General features: G+C 43.5%; 1 protein-coding gene across 3 annotated transcripts in view; it reads right to left on the bottom strand.

The window, feature by feature from the left end:
- RPS6KC1 (ribosomal protein S6 kinase C1) overlaps window positions 1-23,044 on the bottom strand; it is a 91,674-nt gene that overhangs the window by 12,211 nt on the left and 56,419 nt on the right. For all 3 annotated transcript variants that reach the window (XR_011854015.1, XR_011854014.1, XM_072140144.1), the window contains exons 11-13: window positions 22,369-22,501; window positions 7,834-9,330; window positions 7,471-7,560 (exon numbers count right to left, since the gene is read on the bottom strand). Coding sequence is in view for 1 of the 3 variants with exons in the window: in XM_072140144.1 (XP_071996245.1) it covers window positions 7,471-7,560; window positions 7,834-9,330; window positions 22,369-22,501 (1,720 nt within the window). In the remaining 2 variants the exon portion in view is untranslated. The remainder of the gene's footprint in view (window positions 1-7,470; window positions 7,561-7,833; window positions 9,331-22,368; window positions 22,502-23,044) is intronic.

Raw genomic sequence — 23,044 nt, forward strand, 5'->3', positions numbered from 1 at the left:
ACTTCACAATTCGCCAATTATACTAAATTAAACTACCTATTACCAAATTTGACCCCATTAATACCGGCCCTTTAGGTGAGAAATGAAATTTCCTTTCTAGAATTCCTTCTTTTATCAGAAACCTCACCTATAAAAAGTTCAAAGTCGCGTAACAAGGAGCAGAGAAGAGTCATATTTATACCAAACGAGTCAAGTTTAGAGGCTGCAAGGGGGAAGAGTCATTTCAGATGTCCCTATCTTCAGTTCTATAGCACCTAGAAACATGCTGCTATTGTCATATTAAAAGATAAGAATCTCATCTTTTAGGCTTGTTGTTCTTTGATCTACAGAACAGGAGATGTAGAAAGTAAAAAAGATGTGGCTAAAAATCCAATTACTTCCCGTCTGTATCTTTGGATCTGTGTGACAGAACGAGAAACCTTAAAGATGAGATTCTTATCTTTAATATGACACCAGTAGCACCTTTCTAAGTGTTACAGAACTGAGTATAGAGGTCCCTGTAGGACACCCCTCCACTTGCAGCCTCTAAATGACTCATCTCAAGCAAAATATGACTGTTCTCTGCTCATTTTCACCTGCAGATTTTGATTTGACAGGTAAATGGGGGAGATTTTACATAAGAGAGGGAATTCTAGAAAGGACATTTCATCCTCTACCTGAGGGGGCTGCTAGTTTAAAGGGGTAAAATCTGGTGACGGGTTCCCTTTAAGAACTGATCCGACTGTAAATCCCCTCCATTATAACGCGACGTCACCTTCTGAGTTTTTGATGGAAAAGGGGGTCATTTATTAATAGATCGGGTCAGATCCTGACCCTCCCTCCCTCCTATGGAACTTTCTCAACTTTTGAAAGTGATGGCTTTTGGAATTTTTTTTTTTTTTTTTCGGACCCGACGCCAAGCGTCGCGAGCATGTGACCTGCAGATAAAAGATATCCTGCAATAACGAGTGAGTGGATGATGTTTTGGAGAGAAATGTCAGATAAGAGGTCCCGGGGGGGGGGGGCGACGTGTAGAGCAAAGGCTTGTTTGAACAGAGGTGAATCATTTTCATCCGAAATTACTGATAAACTTTTTTTCTGAAGCCGCATCCCCCCCCTTCCCCCCCACCGGAAAAACATCAAAAACACGAATAATCTCTCATCTGTTTATTTACCCGTCACCGGCGCGGCCATGTCACATCGCGGAGCTTTTGTTTGTGTGACTTTTTCATGTGTAAGGCGCAAATTTTTGGCATCTACACAAAGCGCCGCGTTTCGAGTTCGTGTCACCGATTTTATGGACAGTGAATGATTTATACGTTCTCCAAGTCCCGGGAGGGTTTTCAGGAGCAAACCTTAAAAAAAAACCTAAAAAAAAACCTCGATAAAACGTGAAGTTATGGCGGCCGGGCAGGATGATTTGGGTTGGATATTCATCAAAGGGAGTCTCAGGCAGGACTTTAAAGTGTCTGGTTATGTGAGAGGCTACGGAGAGCCGGATGAGACACCGGAGGATAACACAGGGACTTCAATGATGGGGAAAGGAGGGGATAAAACTTCTGGTGACAACCGCACCGGATGATGATGGAAAAAAAAAACCAACAACTTTCTTAGACAATGAAAAAAACTGGAAGGGGAGAAAAGTTGGTGACGGAGCGCCACCTGCTGGGCAGCACCGGGAGAGGCCGCTCATCAGTCCTCGTCACTGTCCATCACATGTACTAATAAAGATGTCTGTATACAGGTCTATGAGCGTGTAGGATACTTCATATGATATAGATAGATAGGAGGCACGAAATACACCAACAGATAATGAGGCAGATAGGAGAGAGAAATATGAGAGACAGATACATATCAGGGAGAGTGGAAATAGATTAAATAAGATGGGCAGATGGATAAAAATTATTTAGGCATATATGAGGTAGATATATACGAGATAGATAGATATGAGATAGATGTGAGATAGATAGATAGATAGATAGATAGATAGGAGATAGATAGATATGAGATAGATAGATAGATAGATATGTGATAGATATGAGATAGATAGATAGATAGATGTGAGATAGATAGATAGATAGATAGATATGAGATAGATAGATAGATAGATAGATAGATAGATAGATAGATAGATATGAGATAGATAGATAGATAGATAGATAGATAGATAGATAGATAGATATGAGATAGATAGATAGATATGAGCTGGATAGATATGAGATAGATAGATATGAGATAGATAGATAGATAGATAGATAGATATGAGATATATAGATAGATAGATAGATAGATAGATAGATAGATAGATAGATAGATAGATAGATATGAGATAGATAGATAGATAGATAGATAGATAGATATGAGATAGATAGATAGATAGATAGATAGATATGAGATAGATAGATATGAGATAGATAGATATGAGATAGATAGATATGAGATAGATAGATATGAGATAGATAGATATGAGATAGATAGATATGAGATAGATGTGAGATAGATAGATAGATAGATATAAGATAGATAGATATGAGATAGATAGATAGATAGATATGAGATAGATAGATAGATATGAGATAGATAGATAGATAGATAGATATGAGATAGATAGATATGAGATAGATAGATAGATAGATAGATAGATAGATAGATAGATATGAGATAGATAGATATGAGATAGATAGATAGATAGATAGATAGGAGATAGATAGATAGATATGAGATAGATATGGCAAAAAGAACTCTCAATACAAGAACATCTAGCTATACCACTGCTGTGTATACGGATGCAGCCTGGCATCGTAGTGTCATATCTGTTCCCTCTTAATTTTCGGATTCCAGATGTAGCTGAGCTGAATTTGTCAATAAACTTCGGAGACCTCTGTCCACCAGACCAGGTTGTACACATATAATAAATTACAGTATTTTCATCTCCAGAGCTGCATTAACCGTTCCGCCCCCTTCAGAGCTGCAATCTCTGGCTCGGTGTTTCTGTCTGTACACACATCTGCACCCATCAGAGAGAGAGAGAGAGAGTCATGGTGCACAGGGCCGTACCCCAAACTGCTCACCCCCCAGATGCGACTTTAGTCAAAAATTTGCTGGAGGAAAACCAGATTTTCTTGGGTTTCTATTATTTGGATGACTCAAGTTCTTATTTTGGCATATTATACTTATCACGGTCCTTCTGGAAACAACGAATATAGTAACTATGGGGGGGGGGGGGGGGGGAGTAATAAAGGAAGTCACTGTCCTAAATCTGGTGCATTGACATGAATGGGGAGAGATCCGGATGAATGATGGAGAAATTCTACGATATGACGGTACAGAACATGTAGACAGATGGGAAGCCACTGGTAGAGACTGGTGGATGTCATCTGTAAGGACGAGCCCCCGTGGCACCCTGCCATCTGGCCCCTTGTCAGTCCTCCGGCATGGAGGGCGTATCAATCTACAGAACAGAATCATAAAGCCATCCGGCTGAAGGAGACCTCATCTCACAGCACTGCTTAAGGTAAAAGGGTTGTCCATGTGTTCTTATAATAACAATGCCTCTCCTGTGTCCTGGTTGGAAGTGGTACTGCAGCTTAGTCTTTTACTAAGGCCCCGATTCGTGTTTTTCCGGCGGGTTACGCAAATTTTTCCATTTTGCGCTGATTTTCCGTGAATTGCCCTGGGATTTTGGCGTGGCTGTAAAAAAACCTGACGGATTCGGAGAAACCGCCACATTTAAAAAAAAAAAAAAAAAGTGTCGCGGGACTCGCGCTTACCTTCACCCGGCCCGGCGAAGTTCAGTGCATTCCGGGGAACTTCAGCGCAGCAGTGACACCTGGTGGACATCGGAGGAACTGCCTTAGTGAATCCCGGCAGAACCCAAATCCTCCGCAGAGAACGCGCCGCAGGATCGCAAATGGACCGGGTAAGTAAATCTGCCCCATTATCTGCAATACCACAAACAATCTATGTGTGGCGCTAATGGGTGTTTTTGTTGCTGTCCAATAGACATCATGATCAACCAGGGACACTTACTCATAGATCCAGGCACAGTGACTGTGGTAATCTTCTTATATTTGTTATCCACTGTCTCCTTCCTTCTAAAATCAACTTTTAAAATCATGCTAATGAGCCTGAAGGGCTCTGGGGGAAGTCGTAATCAGAGGCCCTCCGTCTTCACAGGCTCCTTCAGTCTTATGCAATCTCGTCAGTCGGAGGGGGAAGTTATGAGAGGCAGGGGAAGGGGAAGACAGTGTAACAACCTATGAAGCTATAGCATAGAGGGGCTCTAGTACCACCCCCAGAAACCTTCTGGCTCATTAACATAATTTTAAAAGTTTATATTAGAAGGAAGGAGACCGTGGATAACACATATAAGAAGATTACCACAGTCACGTTGCTTGCAACTAGGAGTAATGTCCCTGGTTTATCAGGCTGTATAGTGCGGTATTCCCCAAAATATTCCACCTCCGAAAAGAAATTTCCTTTCGATTTTTTTTCCTTTCTCCAATATATGATTAATAGGCGACTATCCAACCTTACAGAAACCTTCACTATATGGGTCTTGAGGAAGATCCCTATCCACACATGGAGGGTGCTTTATGCTGGCAGTAGTATTGCAGTTATTGTCCAAGTGATCAGACCCCCTAGGGTTCAAGTACCTAAGGGGGCTTAAAAACAGCATTTTTTTTTTTTTTTTTAATAGAAACAAGCGTCACCCAGAAGAAAGTTCCCTGGAATGCAAAAAACAATATACTAACAAAATCTAAATACGTTGGAGATCGCTGTGTATCAAAATATAAAAAGGGTTCTTCCCGCCAGGGAAAACCTGTAATGGAAAATTGTGCCCAAATCTTCACTTTTTTTAACCATTTCACAACATATAAAAATGTGATTAAAAAGTGATCAAAAGGTCGTACAGTCTTCGAAATGCAATAAAAGATCATGTCACGCAAAAAATGACTCCTTACACAGGTCCGTACTCCGAAGTAATTTAAAAAAAAAGTAATTAGTGTCACAATATGGAAACACAAAGGGGCAGATTTACTTACCCGGTCCGTTCGCGATCCAGCGGCGCGTTCTCTGCGCTGGATTCGGGTCCGGCCGGGATTTAATAAGGTAGTTCCTCCGCCGTCCACCAGGTGGTGCTGCTGCGCTGAAAAGCATCTGAACGCGCCGGAATTCACCGAGGCCGGCTGGGTGAAGGTAAGCGCGTCCCGAGCGCCACATTTTCCGTTTTTAAATGCGGCGGTTTTTCCGAATACGTCAGGTTTTCGTTCGGCCACGCCCCCCCGATTTCCATCGCGCGCATGCCGGCGCCGATGCGCCACAATCCGATCGCGTGCGCCAAAATCCCGGGGCAATTCAGGGGAAATCGGCGCAAATCGGAAATATTTGGGTAACACGTCGGGAAAATGCGAATCGGGCCCTTAGTAAAGGCTTTTTTTTCGCTCTTTCTATTAAAAAAAGACTTCAATTTTTTAAAACATAACAAAAGCTTTATAACTTTGGCATCTCCGTGAACAAAATAAACCGAAAGAATAAAAGGGAGGGGGTCAATAAAATTGGGGTGGAGTGAGTGTGTGTGGTGTGTGTGGGGGGGAGGGGATTATTGAGGTGCACCACAATGGCACAAATTAGTTATTTTGTCAATTTCACCCCATTTGGAAATTTTTCCCAGCTTCCCAGTAGATGGCGTGGAATATATAATACCGTCACTAGGAAGTACAGTTGGTCCTGCAGAAAACAAGTCCTCATACAGCAAATAAAAACATTATGGATTTTTGAAGGTGTGTAGCAAAAAATGGAAACTTAAACTTAAAAAGAGCAATGAGTGGCACAGGGTCCCCTGAGGTGCAACCGTAGATTATCCTAGAACATCCTAGATTATCCTAGATCCTAGAACACTTCCCATTTCTTTCTCCTGCTTATGGAATGAAAAATAGGGTGCTCAATTCATATGGGACACCCGGAAATAGTAGAAGACTATACTGGGCCATCTACGACAATCCTAACAGAGATGACAGGGGCCTCTTGCTCCATTTACTTAAAGAAATAAGACCTAATTCTAGAACGGGCGAGTGTCCTAATAGTCGGACTCTAACTGATCTGCTACCGGTAGTTACCCCAACCAGTGGATAGGCAATAAATCGATAACTATGATCCATCCCCTTAAAGCCAGAGCATGAAAATCCTAACTGAGTGTCCATTGGGTAATCTTTGTTCATCTGCCTCGTATTCAGCGACTCCGATGGTCCCTACAAGTAGACCGATGTATGGACAATCCCTTTAAAACAGCAAACTAGGCTTCACCGCTAGCTCCCAGGGCACATATTATATGAGAAAATGGGTTGGATGCATTTTTATTCTTCAATATGCAAATTAGTAGATCTGTTGATAATGGGCGGGGCTACGAGTTGAGGTGCGCCCTTCTCTTGTCCAGTTACATAAGTAGGTTGGGGGTCGTGAAACAAAGTTGGAAATCTCAGATGGTGAAACTGGGCAAGAAAAGGTGCACCAGATTTCACAACCAAACCCATTGGGGCTCATTTACTAAGGGTCCACGGACTGCAATATCGTCGGAATATCCGACGATTTCCGATACGTGCTGCACTTAGAAGGGTTTTTTGTCGCACGCAATTGTATTTTGGCGCGCAGGCGCCGGCTTTCACATGACCACAAATGGGGGGGGGGGGGCATCGGACGATCCGACGGATTCAGACAACGTGCGGGATTTAACATGTCAAATTGTGTCGCAAGACATGCACTCGCATACACCGGGAAGAAGAAGGTGCACTCCGGTGGACCTCAGCGGGGGAAAGTGACACATGCAGGATCTTGGGCGCACAATCTTGGTGAATCGCGCCGGAATTCATCCTTGTCGGACAGTCTGGATTGGGGATTGCGACAGGTGCGGGTGAATAAACGTGCCCCATTGTGCGCCGAGATGCTAATTTGTGTTCATTTGCATTTGAACAAAATGCTAAATATCCACAAAGATTTTTTTTTTAAAAAACATTGACACTTACGATGGAGGACAATCCACACTACATGAAATTTATACGTCACCCAGAACTCATTTAAATTAACTAAATTGATCTTTAAACTTTTTTAAAAAAATGTAAATGAAAAATAAATAAAATTTTAGCCCCCATTTCCAAAACAAAATTTCACAATTCCTGAAACCGCCCTCATTCCCTTTTAACCCCTTCTCATCCTCCTCGTCATCAGCGAACGCGCGTCCGGTTAACTTCCACGCGTCTTAATAGCAGAGTGACACGAAGCGCAGTCCGAAAAGACTATTTACCTTTCAAGAAGGCCTCAATTATTAGCCATATCTCCCCGCGGGTGACATGACAGGACGGGAATTAGTGTGAATTTCAGGCCATGCATTAACTTGCACGTCCAATAAAAGTCGGTTACACGTGCCGCGGGCGGAGGAAATGAAAGCTGCTAATCTACTTTTCAAGGGAAACGTTTGGAGGTGATTGATCTAACCTGGGGCACAGTACATTCTTTCCACCGCATCGCTGTCACACGAATCTTCAACCTCCGTCCACCTGCTAAAATATGTTAGCTGAATGTGTCCTAAAAACAAAATGACAGGAGAAATCAAAACATGTTTCCCATCCATTTTCTGTACAAGTGAACTGTAATTACTCTCCTTTCTAGCTAAAAACAGTATCATTAAGAATAATGGCATCATTAAGTACTAGAAGCTATTACAGTGGGTGAATTTGCAGCACTGATAATGAAGCTGGAGACAGGAAATGAAGATACTAATTACAAGATAAAACGCCTACTCAGTTAATTGGAAGCAACATCGGAATAAAAAGAAATGCATTTGCAAAAGTTCCTGACCTCTATCATTCAATAAGATGTTGTTTGGGTTCAAATCCCGACACACAATTCCTTCTCGGTGGAGAGCGTCAAGAGCCACCACCATTTCGGCAGCCCATCTCCGAATGCACGTCTCGGGGATGAAGAAATGTGAGGCTTCTGATAATTTCGAATCCAGCTCTTGAAATATTTTATGTATCTCACTGTCTTCCCGGAGATCTCTCCGCCCCAAACAAGTTTCATCTGTGTCCTCGATTCGAATCTGAAGTTGCATTAGGTCGGTGGGCAACTCTTTCGAAAGTTGAGCGTTACATGGGTCATCGTTGGCTTGAGAAGATTCAAGAACAGAGGAGTTGGGAGATATGGAGGAAGAAGAGGAGTTAATCAATAGTGGGTCCAAGGGTTTTAGGATACGGAGTAAATCCGAACCACCGGTAGACAATACGTCAACGTTGTCCGCAGTAACGGGGCATAGTGTTATGCTGGGCAATGGGTGTTCAGTTGAATGTTCTCCTACAACAAGAAGTTTTTCCTGATGTTCAACCATTTTATCTATACTACTTTTTATTTGCAAGACGTCAGGAGTTTCCAGCAACATAGAGTCCATTACATCGCTTTCTATGTAAACATTCTTTGAGCTTTGTTCAGTTTCTACCGATTGAGCACCAGGCAAGTTTACCAGCAGATCCGGTCTTCCTTCATCGAGACTGCTCACGTCATCAAGAGCCGCCTCTTTGAAGGAAATAACAGGGACGGAGTCATTAGACCCACGGCTTATAGTGTCATGAGTGCTTACACTTGGCTTATCGACGTCTAGGCTTTGAGTTTCAGGGTCAATCTCATCATCTTGGAAAGGAGAAAACGGTTTGAAATTCTCAGATTTTAGGCTATATCCCTTATCGACAAATTCCGTCCCAAGCAAGTCACTAGCACTTTCCTTGCTGTCTATCCTAAAAAATTCCATCGGGCTATTCCTGGATTTGTTCAAAGCTTCAGACATCCCTGAGTGTCCACCCATCTCCTGCTCACCGTATTCGTTTAACAATTTAAACTCATCAAAGTTGAGCTCAGACCCAAGTTTGTTGGCCGGAAGAGGTTTGTGCATTAGATCTAAATCTTTGGTACTGTCCCCATCCCCTAGTTTAAGCAAATGGGCATCACAAGTTCCCGGTTCAATTTGCTCCTGTCCGTATTCTTTGCACAGTGTTAAATAGCTTGTGGTACATTCTTCCTCGGAGCTGGAGGCTGAATCGGCCCACTTCAATGGACTTTCCCTTCCTTCTTCATCTTGGGTGCTGCTATCATCCTGAGAACTTAGGGTAAGGCTACTATGTAGAGGTTGTACCGAAAGCCTATTTCCGCTACTGCTTGCCCTAGACTCCACGCTATTTCTTGGACAAGGAGCTAGGTTTTTCAGAAGCTCTTCGTTGGATTGAGAACTTTTAGCCAGTGGGACGTCGAAGCTTCCTTCTGTGCTCCTGCTTAAAAACTTACTTAAGTAGGACCATAATTTCCCACCTGCAATCAAAACAAAAACACTGAAATTAAACATGATTACTCATATGCAAATAGCAGAGATTGCACATATGCCTTATTGCTAGCACGGTAATGAAAACGATCATTACACGCATACACTTAGTACCTCATTTACCAGTGTGGTGGCTTCATTTTCAGAATGTGTTATCCTGAGATTACATTTTTAAATTATACTGTTTGTATATATGAGGCATGAAAACCAAAACAAAAATTGAATATATAACACGAGAGAAAAAAAAAAAAAATTCCATCAGCGGATAATACCACATGTTGAATGACCACAACTACAGGGGACCAACTATGAAGAAATTAGGAATTCAAGGTGACGGGATTAAAAAACATTGCGCAAGGTTATATAATGGAGTTTCATGAATGGAGTTCGTAAGAATTTTTTTATTTTTTTTTTTAACATGGACCATCTTCAAATTAGCCCAAACAGGGATGATTTAATGGGTTATGACCACCATGAGCTCAACCAACTAGCCCAATTAAGGGGAAGAAAAGTGGATGTATAATGGAGTACCGTATTTTCCGGGCCATTAGGCGCACCGGAATATAAGGCGCATCAGTCCGATGTGCCTTATATATGGAATTATTCCATATATAAGGCGCATCGGACTATAAGGCGCAGGGTGGCCGGGGGCGTGGCAGAGGTCTGGGGGCGTGGCAGAGCGGAGATGCGGAGACCGGAGAGGTGAGCGGAGACCGGAGAGGTGAGCGGAGACCGGAGAGGTGAGCGGAGACCGGAGAGGTGAGCGGAGCAGAGACCGGAGAGGTGAGCGGAGCAGAGACCGGAGAGGTGAGCGGAGCGGAGACCGGAGAGGTGAGCGGAGCGGAGACCGGAGAGGTGAGCGGGGAAGGGGGTCCCTTCAGGTGGAGGATGGCAGCGGACCCTACTTACATAGGTCCCCGCTACCGGAGACAGCAGATCTCCAGCGGGAACTGCAGAACGACGCGGAAGAAGTTGTTTGTGCCGCGTGGTCTGCTGTTCCCGCTGGAGATCTGCTGTCTCCGGTAGCGGGGACCTATGTAAGTAGGGTCCGCTGCCCTGAGCCATACATAGGGCGCACCGGACTATAAGGCGCACTTTGGATTTCTAAGGAAATCGAGGCTTTTATGTGCGCCTTATAGTTGAAAGACCATTGAGCATCACAAAGGTCACAGGGTTTGTTGGCTTGTTCACATTCTTACTAGGAAGCTTCCAAAAATTCAAAAACTTATAGTGGATACAAGTTTTTAGGCTACCGAGGTTAAAGGTTACAATTGCAGGAATACTGTGGTCATTCATTGTGCCGATTTGCCAAAGTCTCCGAAGTAAGACCAAGCTAACTGACCATTGAAGGAAGATTGTGACTTTAGGCCTTCATAAGTTTATTTAAAGTTTTACCTGTCATGTTCTATGAGCATTGACCATTAGAACAAGGGGTCATTGTGGATAAAGGTTTTATAGGCTACAGTTGCAGATATAGTATCATCATTCATTGTGTCAATTGGTCATAGTCTCAGAAGTAAGACCAAGCTAACCAACCTTTGAAGAACGATCGTAACTTTAGGCTTTCAAAGTCTAATTGATGTGTTACCTGTCGGGTTCTATGGGCATTGATCATCTCAATAAGAGGCCATTGCTGATCCAAGTATTTTTTAATAGTGTGGCCTTAAATTGTGCCAAGTGGCCAAAGTTTTTGAAGTAAGACACCAGTTAACCAACCAGTTGTGACTTGCGATTGTGACTTTAGGACTTCAAAGCTGAATTCAACTCTTACCTGACTGGTTCTAAGAGCATTGATTATTAGTATAAGGGATCATAAGATTTTTGCAAGCTACATGTCCCAATGGATGTGACTATGAGTGGCTTCAAATGAAGATTATGAAACAAATAGGACTATTATGCCACACTATACAATTTAGACAGGATGAAGAGGCAGAAGCTGAATGTGTCTTGGTGGTTCACTCATCAATCATGGCAATCATCTAATGATTTATTCCTCATAATGGGGCTCATTTACTAAGGTTCCGTGGTCCGCACTATATACGACGATTTCCGATGTGTGCCACATTTAGATGGGCTTTTTATCGCACGCGATCGGATTTTGGCTTATTGGCCCCGGCTTTCACGCGACACAAATGGGGGGGGTGGACCCTCGGACGATCCGACGGATTCGGACAACACGCGGGATTTAACATCTGAAATTGTGTCGCAAGACATGCACTCAGATACACCGGGAAGAAGAAGGTGAACACCGGCGGACCTCAGCGGGGAAGTGACACATGCAGGAACTCGAGCGCACCGACTTGGTGAATCGCCCCGGACTTCATCTTCGTTGGACCGTCCGGATTGGGGATCGCGACAGGACCAGGTAAATAAATGTGCGCCATTGTGTCTAAGAGTTATCATTAGTGACCAAGTATCATACAGCTTTGGCTTCGGAGGAGAAAAGTGGCCAGAAATGGGGATACAACTGGTCTTTTCCACCTGGGCTGGAATGGGACAATTTTAGTATATGGAGAAGCAGGAAACCAATCTAAAGTATAGACAACCATTTAACCAGGAAGTTTATGTCTTTGTAGAAAAGGCCTAAAATACACAGTTTAGACAAGAAATAAAATTCACCCAACTTGTTGTAAATTTAAAAAGTCTTAACGCTGCCAACCTTGAGTTAAAACATGACTCGCAAAACTCTCCGGGAGCCAAGTGAAGGTCATCAGTAAACCTTTATATAGTGTGTGTAGTAAGAAGGAGAATGACCTCTGGTCCATGTGATAAAAACGAACAACCTCAAATATTTAATCCACAATAAGAATCAATAACTTGAGTCATTTCCAAAATACTGTCACCAAAGGAAAAAAAATCTGAAGAAGATAAAGTGAAACTAGCGATGACTCCGGTGGAGATCCTGGGAGATAAGGATGATGTCCAGAAGATTCGTCAACCTCCGACTGATTACCACATATCAGTAGACCTTGAAATATTTACTTATGAGCAATCGGGTCAAAAATAATCTAAAGTCTAATAATACAATGAATATTAACCAAGAGCAGCATGACTCTGTCCACATAAGATCGTGATAGACTCATCTTGGGGTCTGTTGGATTGTCCTACTATGTCAAAAATCCCTACCATCAAAACACAGCATGACCCAGGGCTAGTTATATGGAGTATCTGCGCGTCACTAGGACATCCGTTACAGATAGGTGGGGGTCCAACCCAAGGCACACACACTGATTGATACAGGTGTCTATAAGAGATGGAAAGACTACCGTTACAGGCACTCCCCGGGTTACATACAAGATAGATTCTTTAGGTTTGTTCTTAAGTTGAATTTGTATGCAAGTTGGAGCATGTATATTTTAAAATTGTAACTCCAGATAAAAAAAATTTTTTATGGCTTATCCATAAATCTTCATTACAGACACCTTACAGCTGATCATTGCAGCCTGGGAGAAAAGCATCCAGAGAGCTTCACCAGAGGTCAGTAGGTCGGTCTGTAACTAGGGGTCGTCTGTAAGTCAGGTGTCCTTAATGGAAATCTACCATTTGATTTCATGCGTTATGAACCAGATATACCTTGAGAATGCTGTAGCTACAATGATGCAGGCACATACCTTGTTTAATCCCTGAGCTGAGTGGTTTTGCTGAAAAAACAATTATAACATTCAGGACCTTGGAAAAGCTGGGTTTGCTTCAGCCTGCCGCTGATAAACACATTACATTACATGGAGCTTTATGAACAGTCCAGACAGGACTAATCAACCTGAGCTGGTTCATTGATACACAGCAGATGGGGGATGATGCAGCGATGGATTACTTCTGCCTGTCAGGCACAACACTGCTCTTTCGAGCAGTGCATAACTAATGTATTAGGAAAAGCGTTGAGCCAGGCAAAGGAGTGAGAGCCTCATTATCATAATTTTATAATAATTTTTTCAGCAAAAACACTCAAAGCAGGGATTAAACAAGATATGTTTCTGCATCAGCCTGAATTTGACAAAAATTAAAAAAAAAAAAAAACTTACAAATGAGCACGTCATCTGATCACCTCATCTGATCACTAGTCAAGGCAGAGAGCCGGTTGGATGGTCCCCCTGTACATTAATGTGTTTTGTTGAGGATTCGTTAGGAGGCCATAGAAAATTTGGAGTCACAAGTACAATTTCTGCCCTTTTTGTGGTTCGAACCTTCCCACGGAAACATACGAGAATGTTAAAGACCCGTGTGCCATCCGTATCTGTCAGTTTCTAAATGACACAATCATGTGACCCTTCGAGAGGTAGAGACCAGCTAGTGACATATTTTGCCAGCCTCCCATTTTCCCAATTGAAACACAAAAACGGGTGACATATGGTTCCCAGATGACACACGGACCACAAACCGATTGTTTGTGGCCCAAAAATACCCTTACCGTTATAATCTCCACATTTTGGGCTAAACACGACAATTCTTAACCAAGGGACCGGTAACCCTGGACCACTGGGCCGGTAACCCTGGACCACCGGGCCGGTAACCCTGGACCACCGGGCCGGTAACCCTGGACCACCGGGCCGGCAACCCTGGACCACCGGGCCGGTAACCCTGGACCACTGGGCCGGTAACCCTGGGCCGGTAACCCTGGACCACTGGGCCGGTAACCCTGGGCCGGCAACCCTGGACCACTGGGCCGGTAACCCTGGGCTGCTAACCCTGGACCAAAGGGCCGCTAACCTTGGACCAAGGGACCGGTAACCTTGGACCAAGGTACCGGTAACCTTGGACCAAGGGACCGGTAACCTTGGACCAAGGGACCGGTAACCTTGGACCAAGGGACCGGTAACCTTGGACCAAGGGACCGGTAACCTTGGACCAAGGGACCGGTAACCTTGGACCAAGGGACCGGTAACCTTGGACCAAGGGACCGGTAACCTTGGACCAAGGGACCGGTAACCTTGGACCAAGGGACCGGTAACCTTGGACCAAGGGACCGGTAACCTTGGACCAAGGGACCGGTAACCTTGGACCAAGGGACCGGTAACCTTGGACCAAAAGACCGGTAACCTTGGACCAAGGGACCGGTAACCTTGGACCAAGGGACCGGTAACCTTGGACCAAGGGACCGGTAACCTTGGACCAAGGGACCGGTAACCTTGGACCAAGGGACCGGTAACCTTGGACCAAGGGACCGGTAACCTTGGACCAAGGGACCGGTAACCTTGGACCAAGGGACCGGTAACCTTGGACCAAGGGACCGGTAACCCTGGACCAACGGACCGGTAACCCTGGACCAACGGACCAGCAACCTTGGACCAACGGACCAGCAACCTTGGACCAACGGACCAGTAACCTTGGACCAACGGACCAGTAACCTTGGACCAACGGACCAGTAACCTTGGACCAACGGACCAGTAACCTTGGACCAACGGACCAGTAACCCTTTATTTACCAGTGCACACAGATTTCAGGCCACTAAGAGTAAAAAATTCTTTAAAAAAAAAAAATCAAGAGCTTCGGACCCATAACTTACTCATCGATTAACATCATAACGACGTAAAGTCGCTGGATAAGAACAACGTTTAAGGGGCAAAAAAAAGTCATCAATGAACTGGAACATCTAACAGTATCTTTAAACTGGCGTTATTCGCCTGTGCCCATAATCACAGTTTGGCATTAATTACGCACAAAGCCGGGCGACTACTGCCAAGCCGCAATCAATTCCAAATACAACACCGGCCAATGCCAGGAATCTTATTGGTGCTATATTTGAATAGATGGATTTTGTAATAGATATAGGACAGGAGGGGAAAAAAGAGCTTTCGGAATGAAAGGTGTTATTTATTATTTTTGTTATTTTTTTTTTTATTTGACCGGCATCAAAGTTTGTAATTTTTGTTTTTCTGTTTTTTTTTTACTGTAATTCTGTCAACAAAGGTGTTACTGGCACAGGTGGATCGCCACGTCCTACGGTGCCCAGTTACAGATCCAAATTGTTTCAAAGCAGGGAGGACGCTTTAAGGTCATGGACACTCCGTGATGCTGGAATGATGAAGGTTTTAAATTCCCTACGATCATATAGGTAAAACCTGGTGTGAGTTGTTTAGCTGTCGAAAAAAAACTGAAGGTTTTAATAAGATTTGACCCATATTCACAGAAATTCTAATTTGCTTTCAAAAACAGGCAAAATTTACCATATATACTCGAGTATAAGCCTAGTTTTCAGCACAAAACAATATAGGTTTTACCAGGTTTTTGTGGTAAAATTAGGGGCCTCGGCTTATACTTGGGTCGGCTTATATTCGAGTATATACAGTATTTATTTTACTTTTTAATATTGCATTTTTGTCCCCCTGGCCAATCATAGTTGAATCATTCATCATTTGCTGAATTGGCTGTTTGGCCACCAATCCGGCAATATGACCGGGTCAAACTTGAACTTTGGGATGGCTCATCTCTAGAAGTAACATACCTTAGGACTGACCTAAAGCCACTGTAGAAAAAATTTCAATTTCTTAAAAGTTGGGTCCACTCATCTCTACTCTACTTACCTCTATCTTCAGTGGTGAATGGGGTTTTACTCTGTGCCTTCCTTGGGGGAAAGGGGAGGGGCATGTTTTGACGAATAGGTTGATATAGGACAGTTTTTTTTTAAAAAAAAAACATTCACTGTCTAGTGTGGGAAGGAACACAGACTAAGATATGCAGCAGAATTATCAAAATCTCGGCAAAATTGATTACATTTTCTGAAACGTAGACGAAACCGGAGACCTGTGATAAATCACAATTGGATCATTTGAAGGTTGGGGGAGAGGCGAAGAGCCTGGTACGCGGAGAAAGAAGCCTTTTTCTTTGATAACATCACATATAACAAAGTTTTTATGATTAAATGTGAACCTGGAGTTTGCCAATTTTTTTTTACATTGATACAAAAATGTTATATAGCGTCAGCTGTAAAGTTACTGTATGATTTGAAATGTTTATTTTTTTTTTAAAAGGGAACCTGTCAACAGAAATTGACCTAATAATCAATTATCCGTATGTTGTCAAGCAGCTGAACACCTTCTAGATTATGTTTTTCTCACGACCCGGCATTATCCAGAAAATCTACATTGAAGTAGGATGTAAAGTCATTGTATAAAGTCAAGGAGGCGGAGAATTTAACACTGAAGTCAAGCTCTCTCTTCCTCAGAAAGCTCCCTTTACTGTAATTGCATCCAGAGACATCCCTAACCAGATCTCCTGAAGTCCGATGCACGATTTCAATCCCAGAGGAGCAGGCGTTCAGAGCTTTCCACCTTGACTTCAGTGTTAAACTCTCCGCCTCTTTGACTTTATACATTCAATTTACATCTGACTTCAAAGTTGATTTTATAGATGATGCCACCAGACTGGACTAGAAGGCATTAGGCAGCTTGACATTATTCTGTTATTGGTTTAGTAGGTCAATTGCTGATGACAGGTTCCCTTTAAACTTACTAATACACAAATGAACAGGCCTCAAACGGTAAAGTGATGACACTGAACAGTTGACATTTTCCTATGTTTTTCAGACCAGGCATCACAATACAAGTACCCAGCACCTCTAAGCTAAGCACCCAGGCTTCACCTTCTCTCTGGTTCTGCTACATAAAGCATCTTCCAGCGTCTTCTATAGACGTCTTCATCTACATCTTCATATTTTTGACATTCTATATCCATTGTCTGTATTACCTCCTGTGGGATTCTGGCTCCAATTTCAGATTAAAACAATCGCGTGAGACTATCTTTAGCATAGTTTGGGCTGGTAGAAATTTTGGACAGTAGGGTGCCGGATCAAAGAACGTTTTTTTTAAAAAAAGAATCTATCCCACACAAAAGAAGTCTTTCAATACAGAAGTCAGGATCAGAGTGTGACCTACAGCATCTAATTTTGGTATCCTATATGGGTCAATCAATCAGGACACCAAAAGATTGAGCGATCACCACCTCATACATTATATATATTCATTCTACATCTATCTCCATGTCCGTGAGCATCATCGTTGCTTGTGCCATTAAACCATTTCGGTAGATAGTTTTGGCTGTACAAATACTTTGGGGCTCATTTACTTACCCGGTCCAATTGCGATCCCGCGGCGCGTTGTCCGACGAGGATTCGGGTTCTGCCGGGATTCACTAAGATCGTGCGCCCGATATCCTGCAGGTGTCGCTGCTGCGCCGAGGTCCGCCGGAGTTCACCTGCTTCTTCCTGGTGCATGTAAGTGAGTGCTCTTACGACACTTTTAGTTTTTTAAATTCTGCATTTTTTCCAAATACGTCAGGTTGTCCGACGGCCACGCCCCCGATTTCTGTCGCGTTAAAGAATCCGATCGCGTGCGCCAAAAACCCGGCGGAATTCGGCACAAAACGGAAAAATTCGGGAAACCCGACTGAAATGCGTCCTTGGAGCCCCTAGTAAATGAGCCCCTTTATGTGCATTAATGGACAATTGGGTTGACATTTTGTAGGGTCTTCAAGTTCCAATTGAAGACCAGAAGCGTATCAGTATTTGATTGACTTCCATTTGACACAACCAGTCAGACTTCCATTTTGGCAAAACCAGATTCATCACTCAAGAAATGGACTCCCTACAGCTCCAGTACAATCTTGGCTTCACAAATGGGGGTCTCAAGCTCGTATGAGGCTGCTCCACCATAGAAACCCAATCTATAATAAACCAATTAATACTATTTGGGATTAAATGGTTTCTAAAAATAGGGTCAAAACTGGTCAGTGAAAGACATATTCCATGCTTCAACGATATCACTCTGTAAGACTCTACACTCTGTAAGGTCTACTGTTGGATAGTGCCGTGTCAAAGATTACCCAAGATCTACTTGGTGCTGTATTCTGAAAAATTCTTCTATTTCTTTTTTGATTATTTCAAAATAATGACTTCACAACATATAGCCTTCCCCATGATATGTGTTTGTATGAAACCATTGGGGCACATTTACTAAGGGTCCAAACACCCGACTTTTTCCCATTTTGCCCTGAATTGCCCCTGGTTCATGCGATCGGATTGTGGCGCATAGGCGCCGGCTTGCATGCGACAAATCAGGGGGCGTGGACGTCAAACAAACCGACTGATTCGGACAACTGCAGAATTTAAAAACAAAATTGTGTCGCAAGATCGGCACTCACATAATAATCCATTGCAATACAGCCGCCTGCATAGTCTTCCGTTCCTTCTGATAAGGTCATCAAAGCGATTGTTTAAGCTTATCTATGTCTTTGACTCATTGCATATCGATTTCTTTAGGAACATTCACTGGAATAGCCTATAACTGCTTGATATTGACCACGTTCTTCTTTACACTTGTCCTACTGCCTTGCAACGTTTGATTGACTTTTTTTTGTCTATGCCATTGTTTTGACTCCTGGCCTAAACTTTGACTTGGCCTTTGTTTTCTCCTCGTAGATCATCTCCGTCATATCGATCTTATGTTTCGTACCCAAGGCCCAGTCTGACTACTCTTCAATTTCTGTCATTGCTGCTATAGCCCACTGCCACCAACTTCAGGGTTCTTCTACAGAGTCTTAACTACCCTATGGATATCCTTGGTGAAGAAATGGTGGATCCATTGACCTACTCCCCCGAGTCGAGAACCATTTTTAGCCTAATGGATCTACTTTTCAAGGTACTCTGGGAAAACATCTAAAGATTTTGTATGTATATACATGATTTATGACCCTAGATGAGATGCCCCAGTCTACGAATTAGTATGGTCATCATCTGATCAGTACTAAGGCAAAGTTTCATTGTCATAAGGCACTGGTGGCGAACCTATGGCATGGGTGCCAGAGGTGGCACTCAGAGTGCTCTCAGAGAGTTCACCAGACAAGACTCAAAAAAAATCTAACTGCAGTTCCACACTGATTTACTGATCTCCGCTATTTTAACCCTTTAATCTCCAAGGAAGTATCTCATATGTCATCAGAGGTTGGCACCTCAGTAGCCAAGTGTGTATAGGATGTATCCTGTATTGTAGGATCCATAACTTTGGATCCCTGGCACCTAGAATCTCTTGGCAGCTTGGTACTGAAGGAGAAGCAAGAAGGTTTGGAGAAGACCAGATTATCTTTGAAGGTCCTCCTGCTGGCCGCACGACGCTTCCTGTACTGCGGGACCCTGGAGAGAAGCTACAGTGATAGTCTGGATTTGCTCTCCTGCTTTCAATTGTATCAGTTTTCTCAGGAGGCAGGTATATGATTGAAATTTGTGGGAGAACAGTTCAACAAATAAATAAATAAATCACTACTTTTATTGGCACTCTATCTGGGCACTCGGTCTCTAAAAGGTTTGCCATCACTGTCATAAGGTTTTCAACTTCCATATTTGAGGCTAAAACCCTCACATCGAAGATAGATATCTGTGTATTAGAAGTCTTTTATCAAAAGACTCAAGAGACAACCCCGTCCTCCGCTCATCACATGGTCAGACCAAGGAAAATGTGCATCGCCTCAGTATCGAAAGGGTGAATGAGCGGCAGCTATTCTAAGTGAGTCATCACCATCCAGGTGTGACAATTACATTTCATTTGCCACCTGCTCCGCACACGTGGAGGGGAATCGGAACACAAAAGGGGACATCACAAGCAATTTTACTGTGTGTATCACTCGAGTTTCTGCTTTGTGTCCATATGTGTCGCCACTGGCTGTATTGTTAGCCGTAATATTGCAGGATTAATGTTGAATGTTAAAAATGTTAGGCACAAACTCCTCTTGTTAAAAAAAAAGAAGGCGACATCCTAATGAAGTCTTGTGGGAATTGGCTCGTTCCTTTTTATTCCAGCAGTGGAACTCTTAACATGAGCGGAAGGACTTGGCAAAGACTCGCGAAAAAAGTAGATCATGGGGTTTTCTATCTCATCGTTCTTGCTGAATAGAGATGACTTCCAGGCCTCAGCGTTACTGGAGAGAAGATCTAGTAACTACTGAAATCCACCGCACCTTCAGCCAAAAATGAAAAGGCGACATTACTCATGGATCCCCAGTATGAGGTAACCACGACCGTTCTTCATCTCCGAAGCTCCACCGTTCTTTTTTCGTTTTTTACACTCTAGCAGACACTTTAGGCAATAGCGCCCGACTATTGGGCAGGTATGGGGGGTATCCAGATTCTACTCCGAAAGAAGGTGGCCAGACCCCTGTTTGATGTGGATATTCCCAATTTGTTAACATGCCCAATCCGTCTGGCATATGGCCACACACGTAAGAGAGATGTCCACCAAGCCATTGCTCAGCCATCAGTTGGTCGACTACCCTTTATGCTTGTCGGTTGAGCGTGGAATATGTCCTGAACTATGAGAAGGGAGGAAAATGTAACCATGTATAGTCATATACAGGTAAAAAAGGATGAGTCAGTGCAACTCCATCAGCCCAATCATCAAATCCCCCATCAGGCAAAATTGTGAGACCTCCATAGACAATAGATGATCCTCAGGACACAGACACTGGACAGTTATCTACATAACATTGGCAGATCCAGCTAAATTTGGAGGCTTCAGCGAAGAAACTGATTTCTGTGGAGGTCACAAAGATGTCAAAGAATGCTGCATTTTCCATTGATCTTAAAGGGGTTGGCCACTTTCCGATACATTAGACATGTCTCTGCATGTATATGTACCTGTAATTTTTCCTTCTGAGAGCTTCAGCCTTTCCCTGTTCTCACCAAGCTGCCCGCGGCATATATACACACACACACAACTTCCTGTTTCTCAATTCTTCAGTCTGTCCTAATGGCGTCACCCACTGGTCTCTTTTCTTTCACAGTCCATCACACTGACAGACACAGAAGAAGAGGAGGAAGCTGGATTAGTCATAACTCTGCTGCTGCAGCTCCTCCTGTTCATCAGTGCTTAGACATGTAAACAAAGAATCACAGGGAGCCTGCACACAGCACTTAAGTAAGTAGCAGTACTGCCGAATGACTTGATGAACATTGAGCGTATTATTAAGGCAGTAAAGGCACATGGGCAGTTTTTGTAAAAGAGTGGCCAACCCCTTTAAGGTACAAATCTACGGTCTAAAGCAACGTAATGTTGCCCAATTAAATTTAAGTAGCTGCTGGACGAAATCTAGTTTAGCCACAGATATTTGTCCTTATTCACTTTATGTTGAGCATGCATGTGTATGGAAGAGTAAGTATCTCACATGGAGAGCAGGGTATTTTATAGTACTGAGTGTATTAAGAATATATATTAAGTGACGGACAATCAACCTGCAGCTCTATCAACAAGGGAGAACACAGAGCCATTCTCGGGTCCAGTAGTTGAGATTTTGGCTAACCTTTGGCTAACCTTGGGCCAACCCACGCATCCCCCCTCCCCCCATTAATACATTAGCCACATAATATCTTTCTTCCCGCTACAGCGCCACAACTGCCCCCAGGCTACAGCAGATATCGCAGCAAAACTCAATTATAATGTATAAGCCTGAACTGCAATACCACATCCAACCTGAGGACGCGTGCGCCGATGTTTTTGGAAGAGTGCTTCCAAAATGTTTTCAAATCCCTTTAAAATTTTGATTACATTCTTATATAGGGGCGACACGGTGTTTGAGTGAGTAGCACTTCTGCCTTGCAGCGCTGGGATCCTGGGTTCGAATCCCACCCAGGTCAACATCTGCAAAGAGTTTGTATGTTCTCCCCGTGTTTGCGTGGGTTTCCTCCGGGTCCTCCGGTTTCCTCCCAGACTCCAACACATACTGTTAAGTTGTTTATATTGTGAGCCCCATGGGGACAGGGACTGATTTGACTGAGGAATCTGTGTATGCGATATAAATAAAGGAATTATTATTATTATTCTATAGAGTGACCACATCCGAGCTTGTACTACAGTGATAAACCCTAAACTACAATGGTCACTGAAATGGGTCTATCACACACTCTTCTATCTAGTGCATTCATGTTATGGGGCCGCACCGCCCTGTGTGATAAATGGCAGCGCGGTACGTGGACGCAGCCGGTCTCGGTGACCTCGGCGTCCTAGCTAAGCGCTATATTTGCAATCGTCTTTGATAGAGTGACCGACCTTCGGCGTGCTGCAGCAGGAGGAATACAGACTCCTCGGAGATGATGTACTTGTGCAGACAGACCATGTTGGGCACGCAGCGGGGAATGATCGTCGTTCTGCTCCCAGACTCCTCGCTGCTCTTCTTCAGACCCTGACAGAGAAGAGAAAGGTCAGTCGTACCCTGAGCTTCCTCTGGATCCTGCTGTGCTTTATGTTTATCAACCAAACTAATCTGGTCCCGGCGACTGGCGAGAAGCGGCTCATCTGCTCCTACATGTCCTTCCATCCCCTGAGGCTCGGCTGATGGCATCTGGCAGGTATCCAGAGAGCAGGAGATGGCACAAAGCTACCATTAAAATCAATTACACGGGTCAACGTTTTTATTAGAATCTCACTCTCAAACTAAGTCATCAGAGTGACAACTTTGTGTACTTTGCAGCTAACCTCGCTTTCTGGCACATGGTGTATACAGCTGAAATACTGGGGTCACCCACTTCTTACAGAGGTCGTACCTTTAGTCTGGCACATCAAGATCCCTATTAAAGGGAACCTGTCAGCAGGCTTTACCTAACCAAACTACTCAGCTCAAGTAGGGGATGAAATGTCCTTTCTAGAATTCCCTCCTTTATGTGAAATCTCTTTCTTGGTATAAGAAAAAAAAAATTAGAGCTAAAAGACCCCTTTAATGGCCTAC

The sequence above is a fragment of the Engystomops pustulosus genome, chromosome 3 (assembly GCF_040894005.1).
Source record: "Engystomops pustulosus chromosome 3, aEngPut4.maternal, whole genome shotgun sequence".
In the NCBI taxonomy this organism is placed as follows: Eukaryota; Metazoa; Chordata; class Amphibia; order Anura; family Leptodactylidae; genus Engystomops; species Engystomops pustulosus.